Below are 24,839 nucleotides of genomic sequence, written 5' to 3'. Positions count from 1 at the left end.
ATCTGTATATCTCCCCCTCGGCTGCTCCGTATGGCGAAGGTGGTGGCGTGGGGAGAGCGAGATGTAGGGACAGCGGGCAGAGCCGCTCGGTAGATGAGGGACAGCCCTCTCCCCACACAAGGACACTCCTTGGCCAGCCCAGGTGGCCACGCAGGGCTTGCCTTGGCCACGCAGGACTTGCCTTGGCCATGCAGGACTTGCCTTCCCAAAGGCTTTCTGTCCCCAAAGTAGTTGGGTGACACCGTGCAGGAGGTGGGGGGTGGCTTTAGGACGTGAGTCTACGTTTGGGGTGTTCTCACAGAGACCCTCCTGCCCTCTCCTTCCAGAGTCTGCCGAGAGAAAGAGATGGAAACCCAAGGGAAAGGCAGCCCCGCCGGGAAGATGACTGCCATGGCTCACAGCCTGTAAGTACCCTCCTGCCACGGCGCTGGCTCCTCCAGCCTCCCGGTTCGGGCACTTTTCCTCCTGCCACTTTCTCCAGGGGACTTTGCTCTTTGCTCCCCTCCGACACACGGCGCCGCGACGCCTCCATTCCCCTACGGATAAGGTGGAAAATTCGTGGCGGGGCTTAGGGCAGAGCAAGGCTAAAGGCTGCTGGAGGGGGTCAGGGTGTCCCCCCGCTGCAAACCTGCTTTTGCCAGGGTGCTGCCGGCGAGGGACGCATTGCTTTGGTCTGTCACAGCCCTTCGGCCCTCTGCGAGGTGAATAACGCCGAGCTCAGCTTGATTTGGGGATCAGGGTTGGGGGGCGGGAGGGATGGCAGAGCTGGGAAGGCTGCAGTGGTTGTGGAGCATTTGCTGGCTGCTCCGAGGAGCAAAAGGAAAATGGGTTTGCACCCCTGCCCCCCATTCCCCCCCCCCCCCCCCCGCAAAGTGGGGGAGCAGCAGTGCAGACCCCCAGCAAGGCTGGGCAGGGGCACGGGGAGCAACTGGGAGGGATGGGAATGCTCCCGGCATTAAACCCAAGAGAGTCGTAAAGTTTACAGGGGAGGGCACAGCCAGAGCTCGTGTCTCCGATATCCAGAGCTTCTTCCCCAGTCCTTGCTGGAGAGGGGGAGATGGAGGGAGGAGGATGCTGGGGGGTGAAAATGGGGGGGTTACTGTCAGCGGTGCGAACTCCCCAGCGTGACCCCCAGCGCTCAGCCGTCGGTTTGGGGCTCTTTGCCTGGGAGCGAAGGTGGTGACGGAGCCAGGCAGTTGGGAGCCCTTTGGGACAAGTTCAAGAGGTTTAAATCCGAGAGATAGAGACGTGGGAGCGGGGAGCAAACGGCCTTTTAATTACAGCCCTGCCAGAGGCAGCGGTGCCGAGGGTGAGGAGCCTTGCAGCCGTGCCACGCCGTGGGCAGCCGTGCCACGCCGTGGGCATCTGTGCCTTGCCATGGGCATCTGTGCCTTGCCATGAGCACCCGTGCCGTGCCATGCCGCTGCATGGGCTCGCTGGGAAGCAGTGGGATGCAGCCAGTCGGCTGAGACTCGCGTTTCTCCTCCCGCAGAGGGGCTGCGAGCAGCAGCTCTGCGCTCCGTAGATGCTCCCGAGCCCCTTCCCCTGCCCGGTGCCCTCCCCGGTGTCTCCCATCACCGGCTTTCTCCTCCTGCCGGGACAAGGGCCCGTGCGAGCGGCTCAGCCCGGGTGTCTCGACTGCGAGTGACAATTGTGCTTTTGTTTTGCCTAGCAGGGAAAGGGGCAGGCGGGAATTGGGCTGCCCAGAAAGCTGCCAGGAACTCTCTATGCCACAATTAAGCACCTGCTACAAGAGAGCAAATAAGCCAAATCATGCGGCTGGCAAACAAGCTTTACGTGTTCCTTCCCCGTGACCCACTCCAAGAAGAAGAAAGCTCGAAAGCTGCAGCTCGGCTGCTCGCAGCTCCCGTTGCAGGGGAATAAATAGCTCCGCCGTGAAGCCGAGAGCTTCGCCGCCGGCTCACGGTCCCGCTGTGGGCACGGAGGCAGCGCCGAGAGCTGCCTATGCCCGGCTCAGAAGCCAAAGGGCTCCCCCCTCCCCACATTAGCGACCCCATCTCCTTCTGCTATGGAGAGAGAGATCCCCGTCCTGCGAGTTAGGTGAGGCGGGGGGGTGACGCCGGGGGGGGGTCGTGTGTTGGGATTGGGGTTGGGGGGGGACACTGTGCTGGGTCGGCGGTGATGCAAAGGTGCGAGGCGAGGCGAGAGCCGAGACGTTGACGCCGGCTGACGCGGCGTCGCATCGGTGCCAGGCTGCCGGCCGGCCTGATCCGAGCGGGAAGGGAGCGAGAGGCCGAGCTTAGCGTGGCTTGGCGGAGGAGATGGAAGAGGGAAGGGGGGGGGGGAAGGCAGCTGAAAGCCTTGGGAAAGGATGGCGAGGCATCACATGACGTGGATCTACGGGGTCAGAGGAGCGGGGGTCAGCGTGCCGGATGCCTTCCCGGCAGCCACGCTGCAAAGATGACTCTGAGTTTTTTGGGGTTTTTTTATGAGTTGGCAGGGCTGGGGAATTGGGGAGCTGCCCTGGGGGGGCTGTGGGGTGAGGAGGGGGCTGCGGGGAGCGCTACGGGCTGGGGGTCAAAGGCAGAACGGCGGCGTGCGGCCTGTGCCCGGGGAGCGTGGATGGATGGGGCTGCTTTGAACCCCACCTCCAGCACCCCCGGCACCCCCGACCCCTTGCAGGGCTGGTTCTGCTGGGGTGGGGGCTGCCGGGGCTTATGAGCAACCACAGGAGGGGTCTCCTCCAGCACAGCCCCCCTCCCCAGCAGGGCTGGCAGCCTGGCAGCACCACCAGCACCGCACATAGCCCGGCTGGGACCCCCAGGGGGGGTGGCAGCCCCCCAGACAAGAGGGGAGGGGGAAAGGTGCTCAGAGGAGGGGGCAGGCAGAGGGTGCACCCCTTCCGGGGGTGCAGGGATGGTCGGATGGGGGGGGATCGGATGGAGATGCAGGGGGAGGATGAGGATGGGAAGCAGCTGATGATGGAGGGCGGGGGGGGGGGGGGGGGGGCAAAGTGGGGGTCCCATGCGGGGGTGGGTTAGGGGGAGGATGGAGATGTAGGGTGGGACTGGGGGGCGGGGGGGGGGGGGGGCAGGATGAGGATCCCCAAGCGGGGCAGGATTGGGGAAAGGGGGGGGGGGGGGGGGGCAGGATGGAGACCCCTGCGAGGGAAAGCGAGGGGCAGGACGGGGGTCCCCCACTGAGGCACCCCGGTCCCCCTCCCCGCCAGCAGCCCCCCCCCCCCGGGTCTCTCTCAGCCAATGGGCGCCGGCGGTGGGGAGGGGGGGGGGGGCGGGGGCGGAGCCTCGTGGGGGCCGCTTGTTTTTTGTGAATGAAAGGCGGGGCGGCCGCGACTGCAGCGCGCAGGGCTCCGCGCAGGGGCTCCGCGCAGCGCGCAGGGGCTCCGCGCAGCACCGGGGTTAGCGGATGCGGAGAGCCGGGGGGGCGGGGGGGTGCGGCGAGGTACCGGCATGGGCCCCCGAGCCTCAGGCCCTGAGCCGCGCAACGCGGCTCCGAAGCGCGCAGAGCTGAGCCGCGCAACTTGCGCCGTGGCCATGTCCGGAGGGGCGAGCCCGGCCCCGGCCCCTGGGAGCCGCCGCTTCGTCTGTGTTGGTGTAAGTACCAGGGGGGCACCACCCCCACACCCCCACACCACCCCCCATACCCCCCCCCCCCTCCCCCCAAACCTTCCACCCCGCGCCCCGCTCCGCCTCCGCGCATCCCGCCCCGCCGCGGGGGGGGGGGGGGGGGGGGGGCAGCGAGGGCCCCTTCGCGGTGCAACCCCCTTGCAATACCCCGCACACACACCCCCCACACATCCCCCACCCCCCGATCTTTGGGTGCTCCGAGCACCCTCAGCTCCCTTTGCAAAGCCCCGCACCCCCCTCCCCCGCTGCTCCTCAGCTCCCTTTCCAATGCCCCGCACCCCCGATTTCGGATGCCCCGAGCATCCCCCCCCGACCCCATCGCAAAGCCCCGCACCCGTTCCCGGTGCCGTGGCCGGGCCCGGCCGTGCTGCAGCCCCGCTCGGGGCCCCGCTCCCGCACCGCCTCCCCGCCGCGGCCTGCACAGCCCCGGCTGCCTCCGCCGAGCCTCCCGGGCCCCATCTCCCCCCCACCCCACAGCTGCCGGGGGGGGTCACGGGAGATACCGCCTTATTTTTATGCATTGCTGCCCTTTTCGGGGCGGTTTTCCCCCCGTTTCTGTTTTTTTTTCTTTATTTTTTTTTGGGGGGGGGTGGTGTCCCTCCCTTCACGAGGTGCGGGATGGAGGATTTTTAGCCTGGGAGTTGCTAGGCGACAGCTCCCGGGGTGATGGTGCAGTTGCCGTGGCAACCACAGGCTGGGCAGCCGGGAAGGAGCAATTTGGGGGTTCTTCTTGGGGGGGGGGGGGGGGGCGTGTGTGAATTGGGTGCCTGTGGTTTGGGAAAGAAGAGGGGGGGGGGGGCCTGCGGCGGGGAGGGAGAGCAAAGCAGGGGGCTGGTGGCTGGAGCAGCGCTGCTCCCCTGGGAAGGGCTTTTTGGTGCTGGGGGGTGGGGGGGAACTGCGATGTCTCGGGTTATTTCTTGCTCTCCAGTGGGTTTCGGAGCCGTCCCTGGGAGGGAGGCGGTGGTGGGGAGGGGGGCTGCGGAGGTGGCAGCGTGGGGCTGCTGAAATGGGCCCTGCAAAGAGGCTCAGCCCCCTCCTGGGGTGATGTCTCAGGGGTGGGGGGGGGGGTGGGGGGGGCTGCGAGCCACCCCCGTGGGGCTGCCAGTTGCCCCAATGCGCTTCTGCTGTATTCGGAGCCCGCGTTTTGCACCCGCTGCTGTCCCCCTCTACCTCTCCTCGCCGCAGGCGCTGATCCCAGTAGGATTTAGCCCTTAATTCCCTCGAGGCACCAGACTTTCCAAGCAAGCTCCCAAGTCCCCCGTGCTCGGCTGAGTGCGGGCTGAGCTCCCCAGGAGGGGCAAGCATCCAAACTGCCAACCGCAGTTGTCATCTCCATGTGCCTTCCCCCCCCCCCCCCCCCCCCCCCCCCGCCTCACCACCACCACCACCACCACCACCTCCATCTGAATGAGCTCGGCCGACTTGGGAGCATGGCTGGCCCTAAAAATAACCGCAGCGAAGCTCCCCGAGCGCTAACGAACCCCTCCGTGGAGATCTCCTGGCCCTACAGAGCAAAGCTGATCCCCGGGAGGAGCAGGGGATGGCAGTGGAGTTGGATGCGTGAGATGGAGACGAATTTCCAGGGGGTAACGGGGAGGGAGACTGCCGGCCCTGACTCCTTTTCGCCGTGCAGCTCCCGAGGAGGTTGCTATTCCTGGTTTTCAGTGCCCTCAGCAGCCAGCATTCCCCGCATCCCAAAGGATGGAGGGGATGTGGCAGGCGGTGACAACTACTCAGAGAAGTTTTGCCATGGGACCAGCCGATGTCTTAAGCGCTGGCACCTAAAGCGACCTGGATACGTGCCACCTGCCTTTGCCTGCGCTTGCCCACAGGGCTTGTGGCCCAAACCTGCGCGGTGCTGAGCCCTCTCACGTGCCGTCTCCTCCGGGCTGGTGTAGCCAGGTGTGCTCAGAGAGCTTGCGCACGGGAGGGAGGTGCTAACATTGGAAAGTCCTTGCCAGGCTGCTAGTTTAGGGAGCTGCGTCCCTGGTCCCTGCGTGCAGGGCTCGGTTGCCATCGTTACTGGGTATTTTAGCTCACTGAGCCTTTGCGCTGGTGGTTTATTATAGCAGCTTGGGAGGCCGGTGCCAGGAGGGAGTGACGAGGGGGAAGAGATCTGCAGCTTTGGGAAGTTCAGAGTAATTGGGATTATTTTTTTTTTTTTGGTTGTCCTTCTCCCCTTCCCTCAATCCCCTCCCTGCTCTTCCCCCTGGAAATCATGGAAATCCCTGGCCTAACGCTGTGACGAGTTAATTCTGGCCAATTTAGACTCAGGCTCTGAACAGGCAAAGGGTGGATACGGGCGCTTCGCATCGGCGTCGCAGCACCCGTAGCACCGACGTTCTTCTCGGGAGGGTTTGGATCACGCCTGGTCCTGGGAGGCTGGTGATGCTGGGAGCCTTCCCAGACCCGATGGTTGCTGAGCCTCCTGGAAACAAAATGAGTTTCTTCTCCTTTGCTGCTGGGAGCAAATACTCGCTCCGGGTGGGAAAAGGAGGGGCAGGCTGGTGTCGAGGGACGGACCTGGTGGTCCCCCGAGACGGGCAGCTGGAGAAGCTGGCAGTGCCCGGGTGTGCGCTCGGTCGGGCGGATCTGGAAGCTTCGCTTGCAAATGCTGGAGAGGGAGAAAGGGGAAAGGAGGAGGGGAAAAAAAAAAAAAAAAAAAAGCCTCATCTCACATGAACAAGCATGAGCCAGGGCCGGAGAGACGGGGAGGGAGGAGAGTGGAATCAAACGCAGGGCATGTGTCTGACGCGCGGCAGAGCAACGCACGCTGCCACGAGACCATTAAATTTTAAAGGGGACTGGCGGGGAGCGGGAGCTGGGGAGGGGTGGGCAGCTGCCTTCGCTCGCTGCCTTCGCTGGGGCTCCCGGTCGCTGCAGAGCTTCCCCCGTGCTGCGAGGGGCTGGCGGCTCCGAGCGTGAGTATCAGCAGCATCTTGTTGCTTCGCCCCCCTCGGCACCCCGTCCCTTGTCCTGGCTGTATTTGCTGACACCCCCCCCCACCCCCCCCATCCTCTCTCCCCTTGCAGGTCCCAATTAATGGATTCTGACATGGATTATGAGAGGCCAAACGTAGAAACTATCAAGTGCGTCGTGGTCGGGGACAACGCGGTGGGCAAGACCCGACTCATCTGTGCCCGCGCCTGCAACGCCACGCTGACCCAGTACCAGCTCCTCGCCACCCACGTGCCCACGGTGTGGGCCATCGACCAGTACCGCGTCTGTCAGGAGGTGAGGGCAGGGATGCCGGGGGCGGGGGAGGCTCGGCTCGTGGATGCCCCGTGGGAACCCCGAGGAGGGGGCGTTGCATCCTCCCCGTGGGGGAATTGCGGATTGCTGCTCCGTACCCTGCCCGCGGCGGGGCCAGCCCCGCTCTGGCAGGGCGGAAGGATGCGGGAGCTGGATGGTGTTTCTGTTCCCGCAGGTGCTGGAGCGCTCCCGGGATGTGGTAGACGACGTTAGTGTGTCCTTGCGGCTCTGGGACACCTTTGGGGACCATCACAAAGACAGGCGCTTTGCCTATGGCAGGTAGGGGAGGGGCAGAGCCTCGCGCTACCCTGGGCAGGGAGGGAGGGCAACGCCGAAGCACGGCGGGGTTGGCTCCATCACCAAAGCCGGTCCTCGACCCTCCTCTCCTCGCAGGTCCGACGTTGTGGTTTTGTGCTTCTCCATCGCCAACCCCAACTCCCTGCACCATGTGAAGACGATGTGGTACCCGGAGATCAAGCACTTCTGTCCCCGCGCGCCCGTCATCCTGGTGGGCTGCCAGCTCGACCTGCGCTACGCCGACCTGGAGGCCGTCAACCGGGCGCGGCGACCCTTGGCCAGGTGGGACTGTTGTGCCTCGGAGATGTCCGTGCCTGCCCAATGCTTTCTCCTCGTTATGCGTCTGAAGAGGCGTCTTCATGATCTCCCCTCTTTTTTCAGGCCAATCAAACCTAACGAGATCCTTCCCCCGGAGAGGGGGAGGGAGGTAGCCAAGGAGCTGGGGATCCCCTATTACGAGACGAGCGTGGTGGCCCAGTTTGGCATCAAGGACGTCTTTGACAATGCCATCCGTGCCGCCCTCATCTCCCGCCGTCACCTGCAGTTCTGGAAGTCCCACCTCCGCAACGTGCAGCGGCCTCTTCTCCAAGCCCCTTTCCTGCCCCCCAGGCCCCCTCCACCCATCATCATCGTCCCGGACCCCCCTTCCAACAACGAGGAGCGCCCAGCCCACCTCTTGGAGGACCCCCTGTGCGCGGACGTCATCCTGGTGCTTCAAGAGAAGATCAAAATCTACGCACACAAGATCTACCTCTCCACCTCCTCCTCCAAATTTTACGACCTGTTCCTCATGGACCTGAGCGAGGAGGACCAGCAGAGCACCGCGGGGCACGGCTTCGGGGTGGCCGTCACCGCGGCCGCCGAGCGGATGCTGCACCAAGAGGAGAGGCACCACGGGCGGGATTTCCTCCTGCGAGCCGCTAGCTTTGATATCTGCGAGAGCACCGAGGAGGCCGGATCCGGCCAGCGAAAACCGTGCCTTAGAGCCTCCACCAGTGATGGGATCCTGCGGGGCAACCGCTACGAGAACGGGGAGCGTGGGCTGCGGCGGGGAAGGGACCTCTCCTCTTGGAGCCGGGCTTTCACCAGCATCCAGGAGGAGATGGCAGAAGACCCGCTGACCTACAAGTCCAAGCTCATGGTGGTGGTGAAGATGGATGCTTCCATCCAGCCGGGTCCTTTCCGGGCCGTGCTGAAGTACCTGTACACGGGGGAGCTGGATGAGAACGAGCGGGACCTCATGCATATTGCTCACATCGCTGAGCTGCTGGAGGTGTTTGACCTCCGGATGATGGTGGCCAACATCCTCAACAACGAGGCGTTCATGAACCAGGAGATCACCAAAGCCTTCCATGTCCGGAGGACCAACCGGGTGAAGGAATGCCTGGCCAAGGGGACTTTCTCGGGTACGACTCCGGGCCGAGGGGGGAGGACCGTCCGTTGCACCTCCTTTTCCTTGGGGGGGGGCTCTGCTGGATGGATGGGGGGCTTGGAGCTCCATGCAGGAGTGGGGGGCCTGTGCTGCAGGTCAGCAGGCGCTCACTTGCCTTCCCCAGCGTGTTTGGTCACACTTTGGCTTTCTGGGATTTTTATAGCTTTTTTTTTTTCCTCCCCCCCCCCCCCCCGGCAAGTGTGAGTGTAATGGCTCTTTCCCAGGGTTTCCTGCTCCCCAGCCTGCCCAACGGCTCTGTTTATTTACGGGAGAGCGGCAAAGGCGACTTCCTTCCCTCCCGGGCCCAGATTTTCACGGGGTCATCTGATTTACGAGGAGCAATGTGCCCTTGGTAGGACTTTCCCAGCTTTCCGCCAAGCACCACGTGCCACCGGCTTGTGCCGCAATGCTGCGGGGTGACGTCCCGGGGCGGGGGGGGAGGGTGTGAACGTCCCAGCCTCCCTCCGGCCACATTTGCTTCGTGAGGATGGACCTTGACGTGGTCCAGCTGTCGCTGTCAGGGGACAGATGTGCGCTGGCCTGTGGCGGACCTTGGGGAGAAGCCATGGTCTGGGGTGGAGAGCAGAGTAGGGGGTAGGAGACCCCCGGCGTCCTTCCCAGCTCTCCCAAGGACTCGAGCTTGGGTGAGACATTTGATCCTTGGGGTTTTCCCCTTTGCTTTCACGTGTGTCATGGTACGCCTTGGGAAAGTCCCTGGGAAGAGACGGAGCCCTTCCCTGACCCGCTCTGAGCTGGTGGGGGATGCTAGAAAAATAGATCGAGATCTTTAGGACAAATTATAGGATACGCCAGGCTCTGTCCCCTTCCCTCCGCTCTCCCTGGTGTGAGGTGTTTTGTGGCAGGGGGTGGCTGAGCCCCGAGGGATGGGGACGGTCCCAGTAGCATCCCTCCGCTTGTCTCCAGATGTCACCTTCGTGCTGGATGACGGTGCTATCAGTGCCCACAAGCCCCTGCTCATCTCCAGCTGCGACTGGATGGCCGCGATGTTCGGCGGCCCCTTCGTGGAGAGCTCCACCAACGAGGTGAGGAGGGGCCCCGGGGTTTGTCCCAGGAGGGTGGGACAGCTGGGGACAGCCGCGGGGTGACAACCGGTGTGTGTCTCGCAGGTGGCACTTCCTTACACCAGCAAGAGCTGCATGCGGGCAGTGCTGGAGTACCTCTACACCGGGCAGTTCAGCTCCAGCCCCGACCTCGACGACATGAAGCTCATCATCCTCGCCAACCGCCTCTGCCTCCCACACCTGGTGGCTCTCACCGGTGAGTCGAGGCGGCTGCAGCGGGACGATGTCGTCCCCCCCGCCCCCCGCTGTCCCCAAGCTTGGTGGCGGGGCGCTGCTCCTGCCGTCCCCGCCACCCCCTAACCCCGTGTGTCCCCCACAGAGCAGTACACCGTCACCGGCCTGATGGAGGCGGCCCAGATGATGGTGGACATCGATGGGGACGTGCTCGTGTTCCTGGAGCTGGCTCAGGTAGGACGTGGTGGGACAGGACCCTGTGCTGGCGGGGCTGGGGATGCACGAGGTGCTGGGTGATGCCATGCGGAGGGGTCCCGTAGCTCCGGGGTTGGGGGGGTGATGCTGTCCTGGCAGAGACACCCAGGTCTGGTCTTGGGCATCCATGGGGGAATAGGGTGAATCCCTCCTGCTTCCCCCTCGGTCCCTGCCGTGGTGGCTCTGACGTGGGCTCCACCTCTTCCAGTTCCACTGCGCCTACCAGCTCGCCGACTGGTGCCTCCATCACATCTGCACCAACTACAACAACGTCTGCCGCAAATTCCCCCGCGACATGAAGGCCATGTCGGGAGGTGAGTGGGGGCCAGGGTGGGATGACGAGGGTCTCGGTGGTCCCGGTGCTGTCCTCACACCCACCCCACTCCCCCCGCCCTTTCCCTGCAGAGAATCAGGAGTACTTTGAGAAGCACCGCTGGCCGCCGGTGTGGTACCTGAAGGAGGAGGATCACTACCAGCGGGCGAAGAAGGAGCGGGAGAAGGAAGACTACCTCCACCTCAAACGGCAGCCCAAGAGGCGGTGGCTCTTCTGGAATGCCTCCTCTTCCCCTTCCTCCTCTCCTTCATCGTCGGCAGCCACAGCCTCCTCTTCTTCCTCCTCCTCCTCCTCCTCGGCTGTGGTTTGAAAGCCCATCCTTGCCCTGGCTCCAGCATCCCTGGGAGGAGACGGGGAGGAAGAGGAGGAGGAGGAAGGGTGGGATGACCTGCCCCAGCGCCAGGTGTGGAGCGGACGCCGCCGGCTGAAGCCCCAGAGGAGACGGTGGCAGCAGGGACCTGTCGCTGCGGAGGGGCTCAGGGACAGGCACCAGCCCCCGGGCACTCCTGGAGCCCTGCTCTCCCCACACCGTGGCTGCCAGCGTGCTGCAGGACTGGCAGAGACCGAGCAGCAGGAGAAACTCATGTTTACAGGAGCACGAGGGCTGTGTCGTGGTTTTATTTTGGTGGTTGCTTTGTTTTGGGTTTTTTTTTTTTTTTTTCCTCTTTCTTTTTTTGAACATCAGCAGCATGAGGAAGAAGAAACCCATCCCGCTTCCACTGTCATTTGTAACCAGAAGCCGCGGGATCGGGTTTGTTGGCCTGATGGCATCTCACCACCCTGGGCAGCCGGAGCCGCTGCGGGGGTCCTGCCACCCCCTTCGACTTGCAGCAGGGTCAGGCAGGGTGCAGGGGACCCCGGTCCCCAACTGTCTCCAGGCACTGCAGCATCCCTGCTTCTGCTTACAAGTGGGGTCTGTCCTAATTCAGGGAGCGGGAGGGGACAGGAGCCCTCTCCTCCCTGCCTCTTAACTTTTCATTTTTGTTTAAGAAAGAAAACTTAAAGCAAAAAAAAAAAAAACAACCAAACCCCAATCCCAGACCCACCTCCCCAACAAACTGCCACACCAGAAACCAACCCCAGGCCCTTGGCTTGGGATTTTAGCCTGGAAGGCTCCATTGTAATAAATGGTATTTTAAAAGCCCAGCGTGGTCCCTGTGTGTTTGGGAGGAAGCGGCTGGACTGCTTGGGGTGACACCAGCACCCCACCGCCAGCGCTCCCGGGATGGACAAGGGATGGTGGAGAAGCATTGCAGGATCCAGCCATCCAAAAAAAAAAATAAAACCCTTCTCCAAGAGGTGGCTTTACCCTCGGACTAACTTTGCATGTCCCACCTGTGTCCTTGTAGGTGCACAAACACAGCGGGTGCCGGCAGGAGAAGGCAGCCTGGCCCCGGGGCGTTGCAGGACAGGGACAGGTGAGCAGGAGGGACCCAAACCTCCCCTCACCCTCCCCAGCCAGGAAGGGGAAAGCTCCTCTGAGCTCATCCCTGGCAAAGAGGCTGCTGCTGGAGCCAGCTCGTAGGGATGCTCCTGGTGGTGTCCCCCTCCCGCTCTCCTCTTCCCGGCTGGCCTCGGTAGAGCACCCTGGAGTCACTCGTTTCGCATGCTCACCCTTGGCCACGGATGCAGGAGCAAGGTTGCGGCTCCGGCGAGCTTACACTCGGTGTTCTCGCACTTTGCAGCACCAGCGAGCAGGTAGGACAACGAGTTTCTTCTCCCTTTTGAACCTGGGGGCTCGCTGCTGATTCCCAAGTCCTGTTTGCCTCCCCCAGGCCAGGACCCGAGCTCTTGCGTCCTGGCACTAAATCCTGCATGTGCCTGGCTCTGCAGGAGCTCCCTGCCCAGGTTTGCATGCGTGGGAGGCACACCGGGGCTGGCCGGGACGGGACTTTGGGCGTGAAGCCCCCTGGCAGGTCCCCAAAACCTCCTGCTTTTAGCACTTGCCCCCAGCCCTGCGGTATCGATGCGACCCGATGGCAGTGCGCAGGCCGGCGGGCAGCTCGAGGGGGGCTTTCTGGGGCGAGCAGAGCCCCTTTCTCACTAAGCACTGCATGGATTTGCCACACAGCTATTGCAACACACAGAGCCCTGGCTGGGCGCAGCCGGAGCGGGGAGCACCGCAGCCCCCCCGGCGGCAGCAGCTCTGCCACCGGGGCCAGCAGCGTCGCTTGGCCCCTGGGGTCCCAGCCCCTGCGCGCTCGAGGGACTGAGATTTCAGCCTCCTGCTTTTGCAGGCGACTAAAGAACACGGGACTCCCGGGGGTAGGTGGAAAGGCAGAGCCCAGGTTTGCTGCTGAGGCTTTTCCCCGGCAGAAGCGGCGCTGGTGGGGACGGTTCCCGGCAGGATGCCGGCGTGGCAGAGCACTAACACGGGGGCTGGGTGCTCAGCGCCATGCAGAGCAGCTGCTGAGCATCTGATCCAGCTCCTTGGGTGCTGCCTGTCAGCCAGAACGGACCCTCGCCAGCATTATGGCAGAGCAAAGATGGGGGGGAAATTTAAAAAAAAAAAAAAAAAGTTGAGAAAATCAGGAGGATTTTTTTAAAGTTTATTCTTCCTTCATAAAAAGACATGTAAAAACTGGAAATAGCAAACTGGCTGGGCCAGAGCTCTGTATAAAAACACACAATCATGCATAGTAAAAAAAAAACAATCCTATTTTTATATTAGCTTTTAAGTTAACATATGTAAACGTTTACAATTACTAAATAAATACATAAATACAAACTTTCTGCTTGTGTTTCGTAGACAGGATTTTGGTTAAGTGTTGGTGTGGAGAGGGGAGAAGGGGCGGCAGCGGGAGGGACGGGCAGCCCTGGCTGCAGAAAGGGGCTGGCGCTGCCCCTCGCATCTCCCACCACGCTGGGGAAGGTCACAGAACCACCGACTGGTTTGAACTGGAGGGGACCTTAAAGATCCAGTAGTCTGGTGGGTCCTGGCGGGTGGGCTGTGTCGGGGTGGCAGCACACGTACCCAGCTCAAGTAACGCAGTAGTTTTTCCAGCCAAGTTGTCCCTGAGCTATGAGTGAGAGCCAGTGCAAGGGGCACAGTGCTTGAGGAGCAACCCATCCAGCTGGAGGAGGGACGGCGGGTACCCACAGTCACGCTGGGACCTCAGCGCATTCACCCCTCCCTGCTGGCTGGAGACGGGCAGGGACAGCAAAGCCACCCCGTGGCCAAGAGAACGGGGACTAACCGACTTGGCCAAGGTCATGGAGAAGGAGGTTTCTGGCACAGGGGTAGTTTTTTGCCCACGTTCCCCATCCCGCTCCGAGGAGCGGCTCACTCGCTCCCCGCCCTGACCCTTTTCTTAGGCGACCCCAGTGATCACAGAGAGTAAAACCACCCTCCCCTCAAAGTCCAGTTTCAAACTGATTCCCAACAGCAAGCAGAAGCCCTATCAGCTAAAATACAATTCAGTCAACAGCTTTGAGAAAGTAACCCAAGAACCCAGTTAATGCTTGCCCACCAAGCATACAGTATTAAGCTTGCTGGCCAGCTCAGAGATGTTCTACAAGCAGAAGCCATTGCACGATGCCAGGAAACACACCCCCCCCCTTCCAAAAAAAATGATGATCCAGTTAAAAACCACAGGGATGCAACGGCCCTTCTCTGCACTGATCCTGAAGATGTCCCTGTAGTACCAGCGCTTCCAGGCGAGACAGTCCCAGAGGCAGCTTGCGATAGTTTCAGGCTCGTTGATCCAGTGAAATCAAGGCACCAGCTTGGATTTCATCAGGAAGCACCGACATCGAGCCCGTAGCTTCAGCAGAAGGGACCATGAGGTTTGTACTTCATGAGAAGATCAACTCCTCCGGGCTCAGATGAATTGTACAATGGCTTAGAAGAGAAAAGAGCCACCCGAGAGCTATAAAAAGATAAAATTCAAGTGTTCTTGGAGGTAATTCATGGCTTCAGCTTGAAGCGGGGAGACGCAGGGCCTGCCCTGCTCCTCAGCTCACTTCGTATTGGAAATACCCCTGCTGGACCAGCTTGGAGGAGATGTCCTCTGCAATCCCTCCGAGATTGATCTGGTGCAGGGTCTCCAGCAGCATGTTCACGGAGGCGTTCATCCCCTGTCTGTTCAGCCACGTGTTGAGCATTTGGAAGAAAGGCTCCAGCGAATACTTGTCGTTCATCTCCGCGAGGGCAATGTCGTTCTCCAGCAGATCAAGGGCTCGGCCAAACCTCTTCCAGTCCTTGTAGGGCACATCTCGGGCAAAGATGTCAAAAGAGCGTCGCAGAGCTAGAGCGGTGAGGGGGGCGGGAAGGGAAAAGCTCAGAGAACAGGGTAGAGCACGGACAGCTGGGTCTGAAAGGATTTTACCCAGAAAGCTCATCCTGCAGGCTCACCCCCTCCCTGCCGCCCAGCACACCCCCTTGGGCCCCAACACTTACGGACAATGGGGTCTTTTCCTTGCTCTGGAACCAGATTCCTCCTGGGTTTCGCACCGGGGTACGAGGTTCTCGGCACCATCACCTGGAAAGACAACGTCCTATAGCACCCACCAAGCGCTGGCACAAACGCTGTCCCCAAGCCCCGTTAATGGCAGGCGGGCTGGAGACCTTCTCCCTCTCTCTGGGGGCTGTTGGGGCAGGAGATCACCACACACCCCCCCCCCGAGGACACCCATCGTTTCCTAACTTTGGGATGACAGCAAGCCACGAGCAGGGGAGAGCTGCCTCATGGGTCCTGCCCAGGGAGAGAAGAGCTCTCTGTTTGCTCCGCATCAGCCTGCAGAGGACTCTGACAGCCGACTGCCACGGGCGGGTTTTGCAGCCCTGAACCCAGGGCAAGGACAAGGGAACCCCTCGCCATCTCCGTGCAGAAACCACGGTCCAGCCCTCGAAGCTCCCCCAAGCTGATCGGCTTGGCGAAGGCAGAGGAAAGCACCGGACCCTCGGCTAAGCACGACGGAGCAGAGGGGTGCGCTCATGTACCTCCGGCCCCGGAGCGCTGGGAGTCACCGAACCCGACGCCCTGGGGAGCAGCTGATCCCGGGAGAACCGCTCGTTGCGGATGTTGTCCTGAGTCCCCGGGCCCCCCCTCTGGTACGTCAGCTGCCGCACCAGGTAGTCCTGCGGCAGGAGAGAAGCACAAACCAGCCAAAGCGGGTGGTCCCGGCAGGGCAGGGCTCGCACCGGCCCCTCGGCGACGCCATCTACGGCGGCGGCACCCACCCCGCACAGCTCGCTTGCTCATCTTGAGCTCGAAGGGACAGCACAGCCCTCCCTTTAATCCAGGGACCCTGGATGTGCCGGCACCTCTGCCAGGCGAGCGGTAACGGCACAGGGGAGGGGGCTGCAAGCACCCCACATACAGCAGGGGACTACCAGAGACCTTCCTCTGCTTGGCCCAGCTCTATTCCATCCCTGCAGGGATGAGACTCATCCCCCAGCTCCTCCAGCCTTCCAAGGAACTGCAGGCAAAGTGGGGAGCAGAGGGGGGACCTCACCCCAACCCCACAAAACGGAGATGCTGCCACCCCCCATCCCAGCAACTCACCACCACGCTGCAGGACTTCCCGCTCAGGTTTCTCCCATCCCCTGGAAGATGAAAACCATGCTGTGATCCCCCTTCCTCCAGGCAGGTCCCTCTTCCCACCCAGCCCACAGCCCTGCAGAGCGCCCTCGCAGCCGGTGCTCACCCGGGGAACGGCGGCAGCAGTACTTCCAGAGGAAGAAGAGCGCAAGCAGGGCCACAACTGCCACCACTACGATGATGATGATGATGACGATCCAGTTGTCTACAGCAGATAAACCAGGGCATGTTGGAGAGCTGCTCAGGGTCCCCTCAGCTCACACCTCCACCCCTCAGCCCACCTCCCCGCCTCCAGCAGCCCCCCCCTGCTTACCAGAGGAGCTGGGGAAGGTGCCGGTGGGAGGACCGCAGAGGCGGTCGCTGTGCGGCGTGCAGGGAGCCAGCTCCACTTCATCCTTGGGACACCTGGGAAAAGGGGAAGACAGGGCAAGGCTCAGCGGCCGGGGCTCCCAGCGCAGATCCCGGCGGGACCCACCCCGTCACCCAGCTCACCGGAGCCGGCACTTCTGGCACATCTCGCAGGGGTGGTCCGGGGAGCAGAAGGTGCCGTTCTTGCAGGCGCACTGCGTGTCCCTGACTGCTTGGCAGGGACTCAGCTCCACCTGATCTGCGGGCAGGAGGAGAGACGGCTCGACCCCGGCCCCGCCACACCGCGCTCCTCCACCCTCTTCCGTCGTTAACGCGGCCAACGACCCGAGCTGACCCGCCAGGCTGGGCAAGACCAAGTCACTCTCTGCCGTCGAGTTCCAGCCTTACCCTTTCCTGCCCCACACCTCACCGTGCCCAAGCGAAAAGCAGCAAAGCTCCACCAGCAGTCCGCAAAGCTGCCGTGAGCCCAGTCCTCCCAGTCCTGGCTGGAGGTCTCATGTCCAAGCTTTGCACGAGGGACGCTGCGTTGAGTAGAGACGTAGGTCCGGCCCAAGCCACTACACCAATTCCAGACCCAGTCTCCTCCCTGCTCTTTGGGGATGCTGCAGGTGACCGTGTTCTTAAAAAGAGAGGTCTCCCGTCAGCTGAACCCAGCCCGTGCTATCGGCCAGCATCGCCCTCTTACACACCAGCTCGTACCTTCCCTACACATGCGGCAGCGAAGGCACGTGCGAAAGTCGTTCGGGTATTCGATGAACTCATTTTTCTCACAGGGGAAACACTTGCTGGAGCCGTTTTGCTCTTCACAGTGCTCTGCAACGTAGCTGCCTGCAGGAAGGGGTGGAGAAAGAAAGGGTGTATCTGTGAACCCATGGCACAGGATGGGGATGTCTTTGCAGAGGGAGCTGATTCCACTGCCAGTGAAGTAAATTAGGAACCAACCAAAGGAAAATATTCCCATCATGAGTCCTTAGATCTCAGGACAGTGGGGCAGGGGAGAACCGGAGCATCCGCGGGCTCCTCGCAGGGAGCCAAGGACGCGGCGGTTCTGCAGGCAGACGGCGAGGCTGGACACGGTGCGATCGATGTTGGAGGCCATCTTACCCGCGGGGCACTTCTTGCAGTAGTGATTCCTCTCCGGGACTTGGTAAAACTCTTCCCCTCCCCGGCCTGGGTCCAAGGGATCCAACTTGTCCATCCTATCCCGTGTTGCTGCAGCTGTTACCAAAGCAGCCTCCTTCTAAAAAAATATGGAAAAAAACTGGGTTAAAATCCCACCCCAAGTCCACAGGCCAAGGGAAGAAAGAGAAGGGCAAGAGCTGCGCTCAGGCAAAGCGGGAGAGGAGCTCTGGGACAGCTCAGAGCCGCTGGACCCAGCAGCCAAAGCGCCCCTTGATGCAGGTGAAGGGCACTTCCCCCCTACCAGGGTGGTTATTTCCTTGGCAAAGCATAAGGAGGAGGTTTGGGGAGGGATTCCCACATGCCAGGTTAAGCAGCAAGGTAATACCAGGCCCCCTTTTCCTTCCCAAATTTCTGAGCGCGTGAACCAACAGCATCGAAGAAAATGGAAGGGTAGCGAAGAGGAACAGGGAGGGCGTTTGTGGGGAGGAAACCGGCCCCGTGTCGAGGCTGGTGTGTGGCTCCTGCGCCCACAAGCAACACGCGGGGCTGCTCCGGGCTCCCAGGGGGCAGCGTGGCCTCCGGCATTTCCGCATTATCCCGTTCTCTTTATCTCGCTGCGGATCGGGAAGCCAACGGCCCCGTTTCCGCCACCTCACCCCGCACCTTTCTGCTGGCTCAGCTCTTTCTGTCGCTCCAGCTGCGCGGGGGGGGACACACACGATGCTCGACAGGAACAACCGCCTGCCCCATCAGGGTTTGGGGGCCCTTTGGGTACCCCAGTGTCCCCAAGGGGGACAATACCCTGGACCTCTCAACATGGCACAGCTGCTCCATGGATATAAATAGATATAAATGGATATAAATAGATATAAATAGATATAAATGGATATAAATGGATATAAACCTGCCCCTGCCTCCAGCCTCTGCCCCTCTTCCTCGGGTTACTGGGAATGCCGATGCCCGGCCATGCCGGGTGCCGCGCAGCAGTGACAGTCTGACAGAGGCACTTTCCCCTTCCCCTCCCATACTCGGAGCATGAAACCTGCCTCTTAAAGCAAATATTTCTTCTGTGAGTCAGAAGCTGCCTTGGAAGGCTGAAACAATAGAGAGGGGAGCACTGTGGCTGTCCCCTGGGCCAGCCTGGCCATCTACAGAGCTGATATCCCCCCCCCTCCTTCTCCTCTCCGGACGCTTCCCGCGCTGGTACAAGGAAGGGTGTGAGCACAAAACCAGCTGCAGCAGGTCCGACGGTCACGGGGCTGCCGAGGATGACGCAGACCCACAAAGAGCACCGCTGGGACCAGTCAGGCCACCGAGAGGGCAATCCCCCACCGCCACCACGGCACAGAACCTCCCCCCCCTGAGCCCCGGCCAGCCCGGGTACGGGACCATCTCCAGACCTTGACTCAGAGGGATCAAATCTACATCCCTCCAACGGCTTCTGCCTCTGCTTTCTCCAGCTGGGAGAGTTTGCAAGTTTATAAAGCGCTTTTCTATCCAGTTTAGGAGATAGGTCTTGCTTTTATCTCCCAGACACAAGCAGCTCTCAGGGCTTTACCCAGTCTGGTCTTGAAAGTCTTTGGGGACTGACACTGGGCGACCTGTCCCACTGTCCCCATGAGGGAATTAAAAAAAAAAAAGTCTTTCTTCCCCATTCAGACTCTGCCAGGCTGTGAAGGTGATCAGAGCAACAACACAGCGTTACCTGCTGTTTGGAAGGGCCCCTTAGGTGCAGGATTTCATTGCTTTTCATGAAAGAGGGACTCAGCAGGGCTTGCACAAGTGCACGATAAGGTTATCAGCAAGTGCAGTTCATCAAGTACATCATCATACCACAGAGCCCGTGGCAGGCGACGGCTGCCATCCCTGGCTAACCTATCTAGTCTTGCAAAGAACGGGGAGAAACCAGGCTGGGAGCTGTGGGCGAGACACAATGGTAGTTTTCACCCACAGCAAACATCCCAAGAAAGCAACATTGCCTCAGGGCAGAGGAATTACCAGGCACAGGAATCCCCAAAACCCTCATCAGCTAAAAGCCTCTTCCTTCTGGTCTGGAGAAAAAGCTCTGGCAAGCATCAAGCTTTGAATTTTCCCTTCTTCCATCCTCAATTTGTTTTTCTCCTGAAGCGATCCCAAGGATGGAGCTGGACCCTAGAGCAGAGGACAGACCCCTTGCTGAACCATCAGTGAACACCTACGCAGCCCTTGGTGGCAGCAAGAGATGCTCCTAGCCAACAGCGTTAAGGCCCAGGGATAAAAGAGATGCCAGGCAGACGCCCAAATGGCCCTCCTCCCGAAGCATATATCTGACGAACACAGGGGGTTTCCCCCCAAGACTTCTCTCAGATGGAATTTGAGCTCCTGCAAACACAGGGATCCAGCGGCATTCCTCCTCAGGAGCCCGTGGCCCAGGTCCAGGCATGATGCAACAAGCATCGGTGTGCAGAGGAAGGAACTGCAGCCACAATATCGCATGATTATCACGTGGGGCATCGTTAGTCCTGATCGGTTCCCCCTCCCTCTTTCTTTTATTGAAAAGAAAAGTGGGGGAAAAAGTGGAAGAAAGAGGCTGTTAAGAGTGTGATGGGTTTAGTAAGGCTTGATGTTATCAGGTAAGTCTAAATAAACTCTGATAAACAATATCGGGAAGGAACTGGATGAGAAGCTGGCTCTCTTTTAAAACCTGTTACGGGCAGCGTTGATTTCAGCGACAGCAATTCCAGCGCTGGAGCACACACCCCCCCCCACATGTGCCGGGCTCCCTCATGGCAGCAGGGGTTAGAGGCCCAGGGATAAAACCCAGGGCAGGATCCTCGGGATAAAACCCCGAGCAGGATCCCCCTGACTTCAGATGAGACAAGACTTCAGGTATTTCCGAGCTCTATAGCAACGCCCAAATCACGGGGAAATATGATAGGCGCAGGTAGGATTTCTTGTCCCAAAAGCCAGCAGGGCTAAGGGTTGGGACTTCATTTGGGCAAGTCGGAGAGGCAGCATTCCTGCACCAGGCAGCCCAGAGCTGCCCGCATCCGACCCAGATGCTTCCAAACACCCCGCGCTGCCTTGGCATTGCCACGAGATCCCCACACCGAACGGCAAACAAGGTTTGGAAGAGAAGGGAGTGGAAATCCCCTCCAGCACAGGCAGCGCCATAGGGCAAGCCTCCAGCCCCACGTCACCTCTGAGCCCCACGGCCCTCGCACGCAGCGCTCGCCCGCTGCCCCACACCCAGGAGGGCTGAGATCACCCTTCCCGTCCCACCTCCACGCTGCTGCTTCCACCCTGCCCCACGGCCTCAGCCCCACACGCTCCCCCTGGGCCCGGCAAACCTGCCCAGGTGAGCCCCCCATAGCCCTGCTCCCCTCCCATGGGTCCTGCCCAGGGGAACCTTCCCCCCCTGGCTCCCACCTGCCCAGGTGAGCCCCCCCATACCCTCAGACCTCCCCAAATAACCCCATGACCAGATGAGCCCCCACAGCCCCTGCTCCCCTCCAGATCCCCTGGACCAGGTGAGCCCCCACAGCCCCTGTTACCCCCAAATCCTCTGGGCCAGGTGAGCCCCCACAGTCCCTGCTCCCCCCAAACCCCCTGAACTAGCTGAGCCCCCACAGCCCCTGTTACCCCCAAATCCCTGAACCAGCTGAGCCCCCGCAGCCCCTGTTACCTCCAAGTCCCCTGGGCCGGATGAGCCCCCACAGCCCCTGTTACCCCCAAATCCCCTGAACCAGCTGAGCCCCCACAGCCCCTGTTACCTCCAAGTCCCCTGGCCCCCACAGTCCCTGTTCCCCCCAAATCCCCTGAACTAGCTGAGCCCTCACAGCCCCTGTTACCCCCAAATCCCCTGAACCAGCTGAGCCCCCGCAGCCCCTGTTACCTCCAAGTCCCCTGGGCCAGCTGAGCCCCCGCAGCCCCTGTTACCCCCAAATGCCCTGAACCAGCTGAGCCCCCAAAGCCCCTGTTACCCCCAAATCCCCTGAACCAGCTGAGCCCCCACAGCCCCTGTTATCTCCAAGTCCTCTGGCCCCCACAGTCCCTGCTCCCCCCAAATCCCCTGAACCAGCTGAGCCCCCGCAGCCCCTGTTACCCCCAAATCCCCTGAACCAGCTGAGCCCCCACAGCCCCTGTTACCTCCAAGTCCCCTGGGCCAGATGAGCCACCATAGCCCCTGCTCCCCCCAAATCCCCTAGGCCAGGTGAGCCCCCACAGCCCCTGCTCCCCCCAAATCCCCTGAACCAGCTGAGCCCCCCCAGCCCCTGCTCTCCTCACAGCCCCCAGATCAGGTGAGCCCCCCCCTAACCCCATGACCAGGTGAGCCCCGCTACAGCCCCAGCTTCCCCTCCACAGCCTGTGACCCATATGAGCCCCTACGCCCCGATCCCCCCCTCCATAAAGAGGACACACACCCCCCCCCCCCCAAATCCCTGCTGTCCCCCAGGTAAGCCCCCAGCTCCCTCCACACGCAGGGGCGCCCCCATTCACACAGCCCCCTCTAACCTGGCTGAACCCGCACTCGCAGCCCAGGGCAGCCCCCAAAACACCCCTGCTGCCCCCTCCCCACCTATACCCCCCCCCCCCCCCCGCAGGACCCTTTCCCAGCCCGGCGCACCACGCTCCTCGACGGCGCGACAAGCCCGGGCATGTCCCCGCAGCACCGGGCAGCGCCACGAAGGTCCCCAAAACTCCCCCGCCCCCCGGACACCCACCGGGGGTCCCCACGACCGGTACCCGGCCCCACGCACCATGACCACCAGCAGCACCAGCAGCAGGAGGCGGCAGCACCGCCGGAGCGCGCCGCGCAGCGCCGAGCGCATCTTGCGCGGGTGGGGAGCGCGGAGCGGCAGCGGGCACGGCTCGGGGGTGAGCACGGCAGCGGGCACGGCTCGGGGGTGAGCACGGCAGCGGGCACGGCTCGGGGCAGACCCGAGCACAGGTTTGCCACGACGGGACGAACAGTTCCGAGGAGCCGCGGGGCGGGCGCGCTTATATAGCCCGGGTGGCGGAGCGGGGAGGGGACGGAGGAGGAAGAGGAGGAGGAAGACGAGGAGGGCTGGCCCAGGGCAGGCGGCTCTGCCAAACCTCCTCGTGCTCCTGCCACCACCGAGAAGCCACACCAGGCTTTCAATGGGGGGGTTGGCAACGGCGCGCTTCGCCGGGGAAACCTGCCTTTCACAGCACTTTTATTTTTCGGCACTTCTTATTTTCCCTTTTTTTTTTTTTTTTTTTTTTTTTTTTTCCTCTCTCCGTCCTAAAATTGGTTTCGAAGCTCCCAAATCAGACAGGAGCCCTCAGGAATGTTTCTCTCAGGGTGTCCTCGCTTCTCCGGCTCGCATTTTTTTTCGGCTTGCATTTTTTTCCGGCTTGCATTTTTTTTTTCGGCTTGCATTTTTCCCCCCCCCCCCCATCCCGCCGTGCTGCTTCCAGCACGAAAAGCCACAGGTTTTTGTTTTCCAGACAAAAAGGGGGTTACAGGAATCCGCCCTGGTGACATCGCGGGGGGCCCACGGCAGCGCAAGGTGCAAAGGCACGGCACGGCGCTGTTGAAACGCTCGCTCGTCTTGCAAAACAGTCATCTTTTCGCTTCTGAGCTGGAAAGTGGGGAAATTCCGCCTCGGGTTTGTTGTTGGTTGGTTTTTTTTTTTTTTTTTGGTTTGTGTTTGGTTTTTCTGTGGGGTTTTTTTTGTTTTTTGAGGTGGAACTTGAGCTGAAAGGGAAAAAATTAAAAAAGTTAAACCTTTGGACTTTCTGCCATTAGCCAATCAGCTCTTCTGCAGTCAGGTTAGCCGGACAGCGTGTGAGAAAAATGACAAAACTATGACCTCATCGGCCTCACGTGGTGAGGGAGACGTGGTGGGACGGTGCGTTGGGATGGGGTGAGGGGTACAGGCTCTTTAGGAAGGACGAGCAGGAGAGAGGAGGAGGGGGTGTCACCCTCTGTGTCAACGGCCAGCCGGAGTGCATGGAGCTCTGCCTGGGGGTGGGTGAGGAGCCACCGAGAGCTTATGGGTCAGGATTAAAGGGAGGGCAGGGACAGGGGACGTTATAACAGGCTGCCCGACCAGGAAGACCGGGCAGATGAGGTTCTCTCAAGAGAGATAGGAGCAGCCTCATGTTCACAAGCTCTGATCCTCATGGGGGAGACTTCAACCACCCCGATATCTGTTGGAGGGACAACACAGCAGGGCACAAGCAACCCAGGATCCTGGAATGTGCTGATGATAACTTCCTTCTCCAAGTGACAGAGGAGCCATCGAGGGGGGGCTAAGCCACTATCGATCGGATTTGAGAAGTCGTGGCAGTCCGGCTGGATGGTCACACTCAAAGAGTTGTGGTCAACGGCTCGATGTCCAAGTGGAGACCTTGTTCTCACCAACAAGGAGGGGCTGGTGGGGATTGTGAAGCCTGCACTCAAAGAGTTGTGGTCAACGGCTCGATGTCCAAGTGGAGACCTTGTTCTCACCAACAAGGAGGGGCTGGTGGGGATTGTGAAGTTCAAGGGCAGCCTTGGCTGTGGTGACCATGAGTTCAAGATCCTTAGGGTGGTGAGGAGGGCGTGCAGCAAGCTCGCTACCCTGGACTTCAAGCAAGCAGACTTTGGCCTCTTCAGGGTTCTGCTTGGTAGAGTACCATGGGATACAGCCCTGGAAGGAAGAGAGGCCCAAGATAACAGGTAAATACTCAAGGATCACCTCCTCCAAGATCAGAAGCAACACATCCCAACAAAGAGGAAGTCAGGCAACAATGCCAGGAGGCCTGCATGCATGAACAAGGAGCTCCTGGACAAACTCAATCACCAAAAGAAAGCCTACAGAGGGTGGAAGGAAGGACAGGTAACGTGGGAGAAATGCAGAGAAATTGTCCAAGCAGCCAGGGATCAGGTTAGGAAAGCTAAAGCCCTGGTAGAATTAAATCTGGCCAGGGACGTGAAGAGCAACAAGAAAAGCTTTGGTCTGTTGGTGATAAAAGGAAGACTAGGGAAAATGTGGTCCTTCTCCAAAAGGAAACGGGAGACCTGGTTACCTGGGGTATGGAGAAGGCTGAGGTACTCCATGACTGGAGGGAAGGGAGGCGGTCCAGAGGGACCGTGACAGGCTGGAGGGGTGGGCTCGTGGAAACCTCATGAAGTTCAACAAGGCCAAGTGCAAGGTCCTGTCCCTGGGTCGGGACAATCCCCAGCACAGATACAGGTTGGGAGAGGACAGATACAGCCCTGCGGAGAAGGACTTGGGGGTGCTGGTGGATGAAAACCTGGACATGAGCCGGCAACGTGCGCTCACAGCCCAGAAAGCCAACGGCATCCTGGGCTGTGTCCAGAGCAGCGTGGGCAGCAGGTCGAGGGAGGGGGGTTCTGCCCCTCTGGTCCACTCTGGTGAG

General features: G+C 61.0%; 2 protein-coding genes across 2 annotated transcripts; one reads left to right on the top strand and one right to left on the bottom strand.

The window, feature by feature from the left end:
- The first annotated feature begins 345 nt into the window (after positions 1 to 345).
- Positions 346 to 10,744, top strand: RHOBTB2 (Rho related BTB domain containing 2). Its single transcript, XM_086477111.1, has 10 exons — positions 346 to 404; positions 6,641 to 6,842; positions 7,036 to 7,139; positions 7,254 to 7,439; positions 7,539 to 8,563; positions 9,514 to 9,632; positions 9,717 to 9,867; positions 9,991 to 10,079; positions 10,309 to 10,414; positions 10,506 to 10,744. The coding sequence occupies exons 1-10, from the start codon at positions 346 to 348 to the stop codon at positions 10,742 to 10,744; spliced, it is 2,280 nt and encodes a 759-aa protein (XP_086333237.1).
- Positions 10,745 to 14,038: 3,294 nt separating this feature from the next.
- TNFRSF10B (TNF receptor superfamily member 10b) lies at positions 14,039 to 23,038 on the bottom strand. Its single transcript, XM_086477064.1, has 11 exons — positions 22,936 to 23,038; positions 22,208 to 22,347; positions 17,451 to 17,586; positions 17,046 to 17,174; positions 16,470 to 16,584; positions 16,291 to 16,382; positions 16,084 to 16,182; positions 15,942 to 15,982; positions 15,377 to 15,514; positions 14,834 to 14,915; positions 14,039 to 14,681 (listed from the first exon to the last, which is right to left on the bottom strand). The coding sequence occupies exons 1-11, from the start codon at positions 23,036 to 23,038 to the stop codon at positions 14,389 to 14,391; spliced, it is 1,368 nt and encodes a 455-aa protein (XP_086333190.1). The 3' UTR covers positions 14,039 to 14,388.
- Between the last annotated feature and the right edge of the window lie 1,801 nt (positions 23,039 to 24,839).

Source organism: Leptosomus discolor, chromosome 23 (genome assembly GCF_034619465.1).
Source record: "Leptosomus discolor isolate bLepDis1 chromosome 23, bLepDis1.hap2, whole genome shotgun sequence".
NCBI classification, from domain to species: Eukaryota; Metazoa; Chordata; class Aves; order Leptosomiformes; family Leptosomidae; genus Leptosomus; species Leptosomus discolor.
This window is presented reverse-complemented; position numbering and strand designations above follow the sequence as displayed.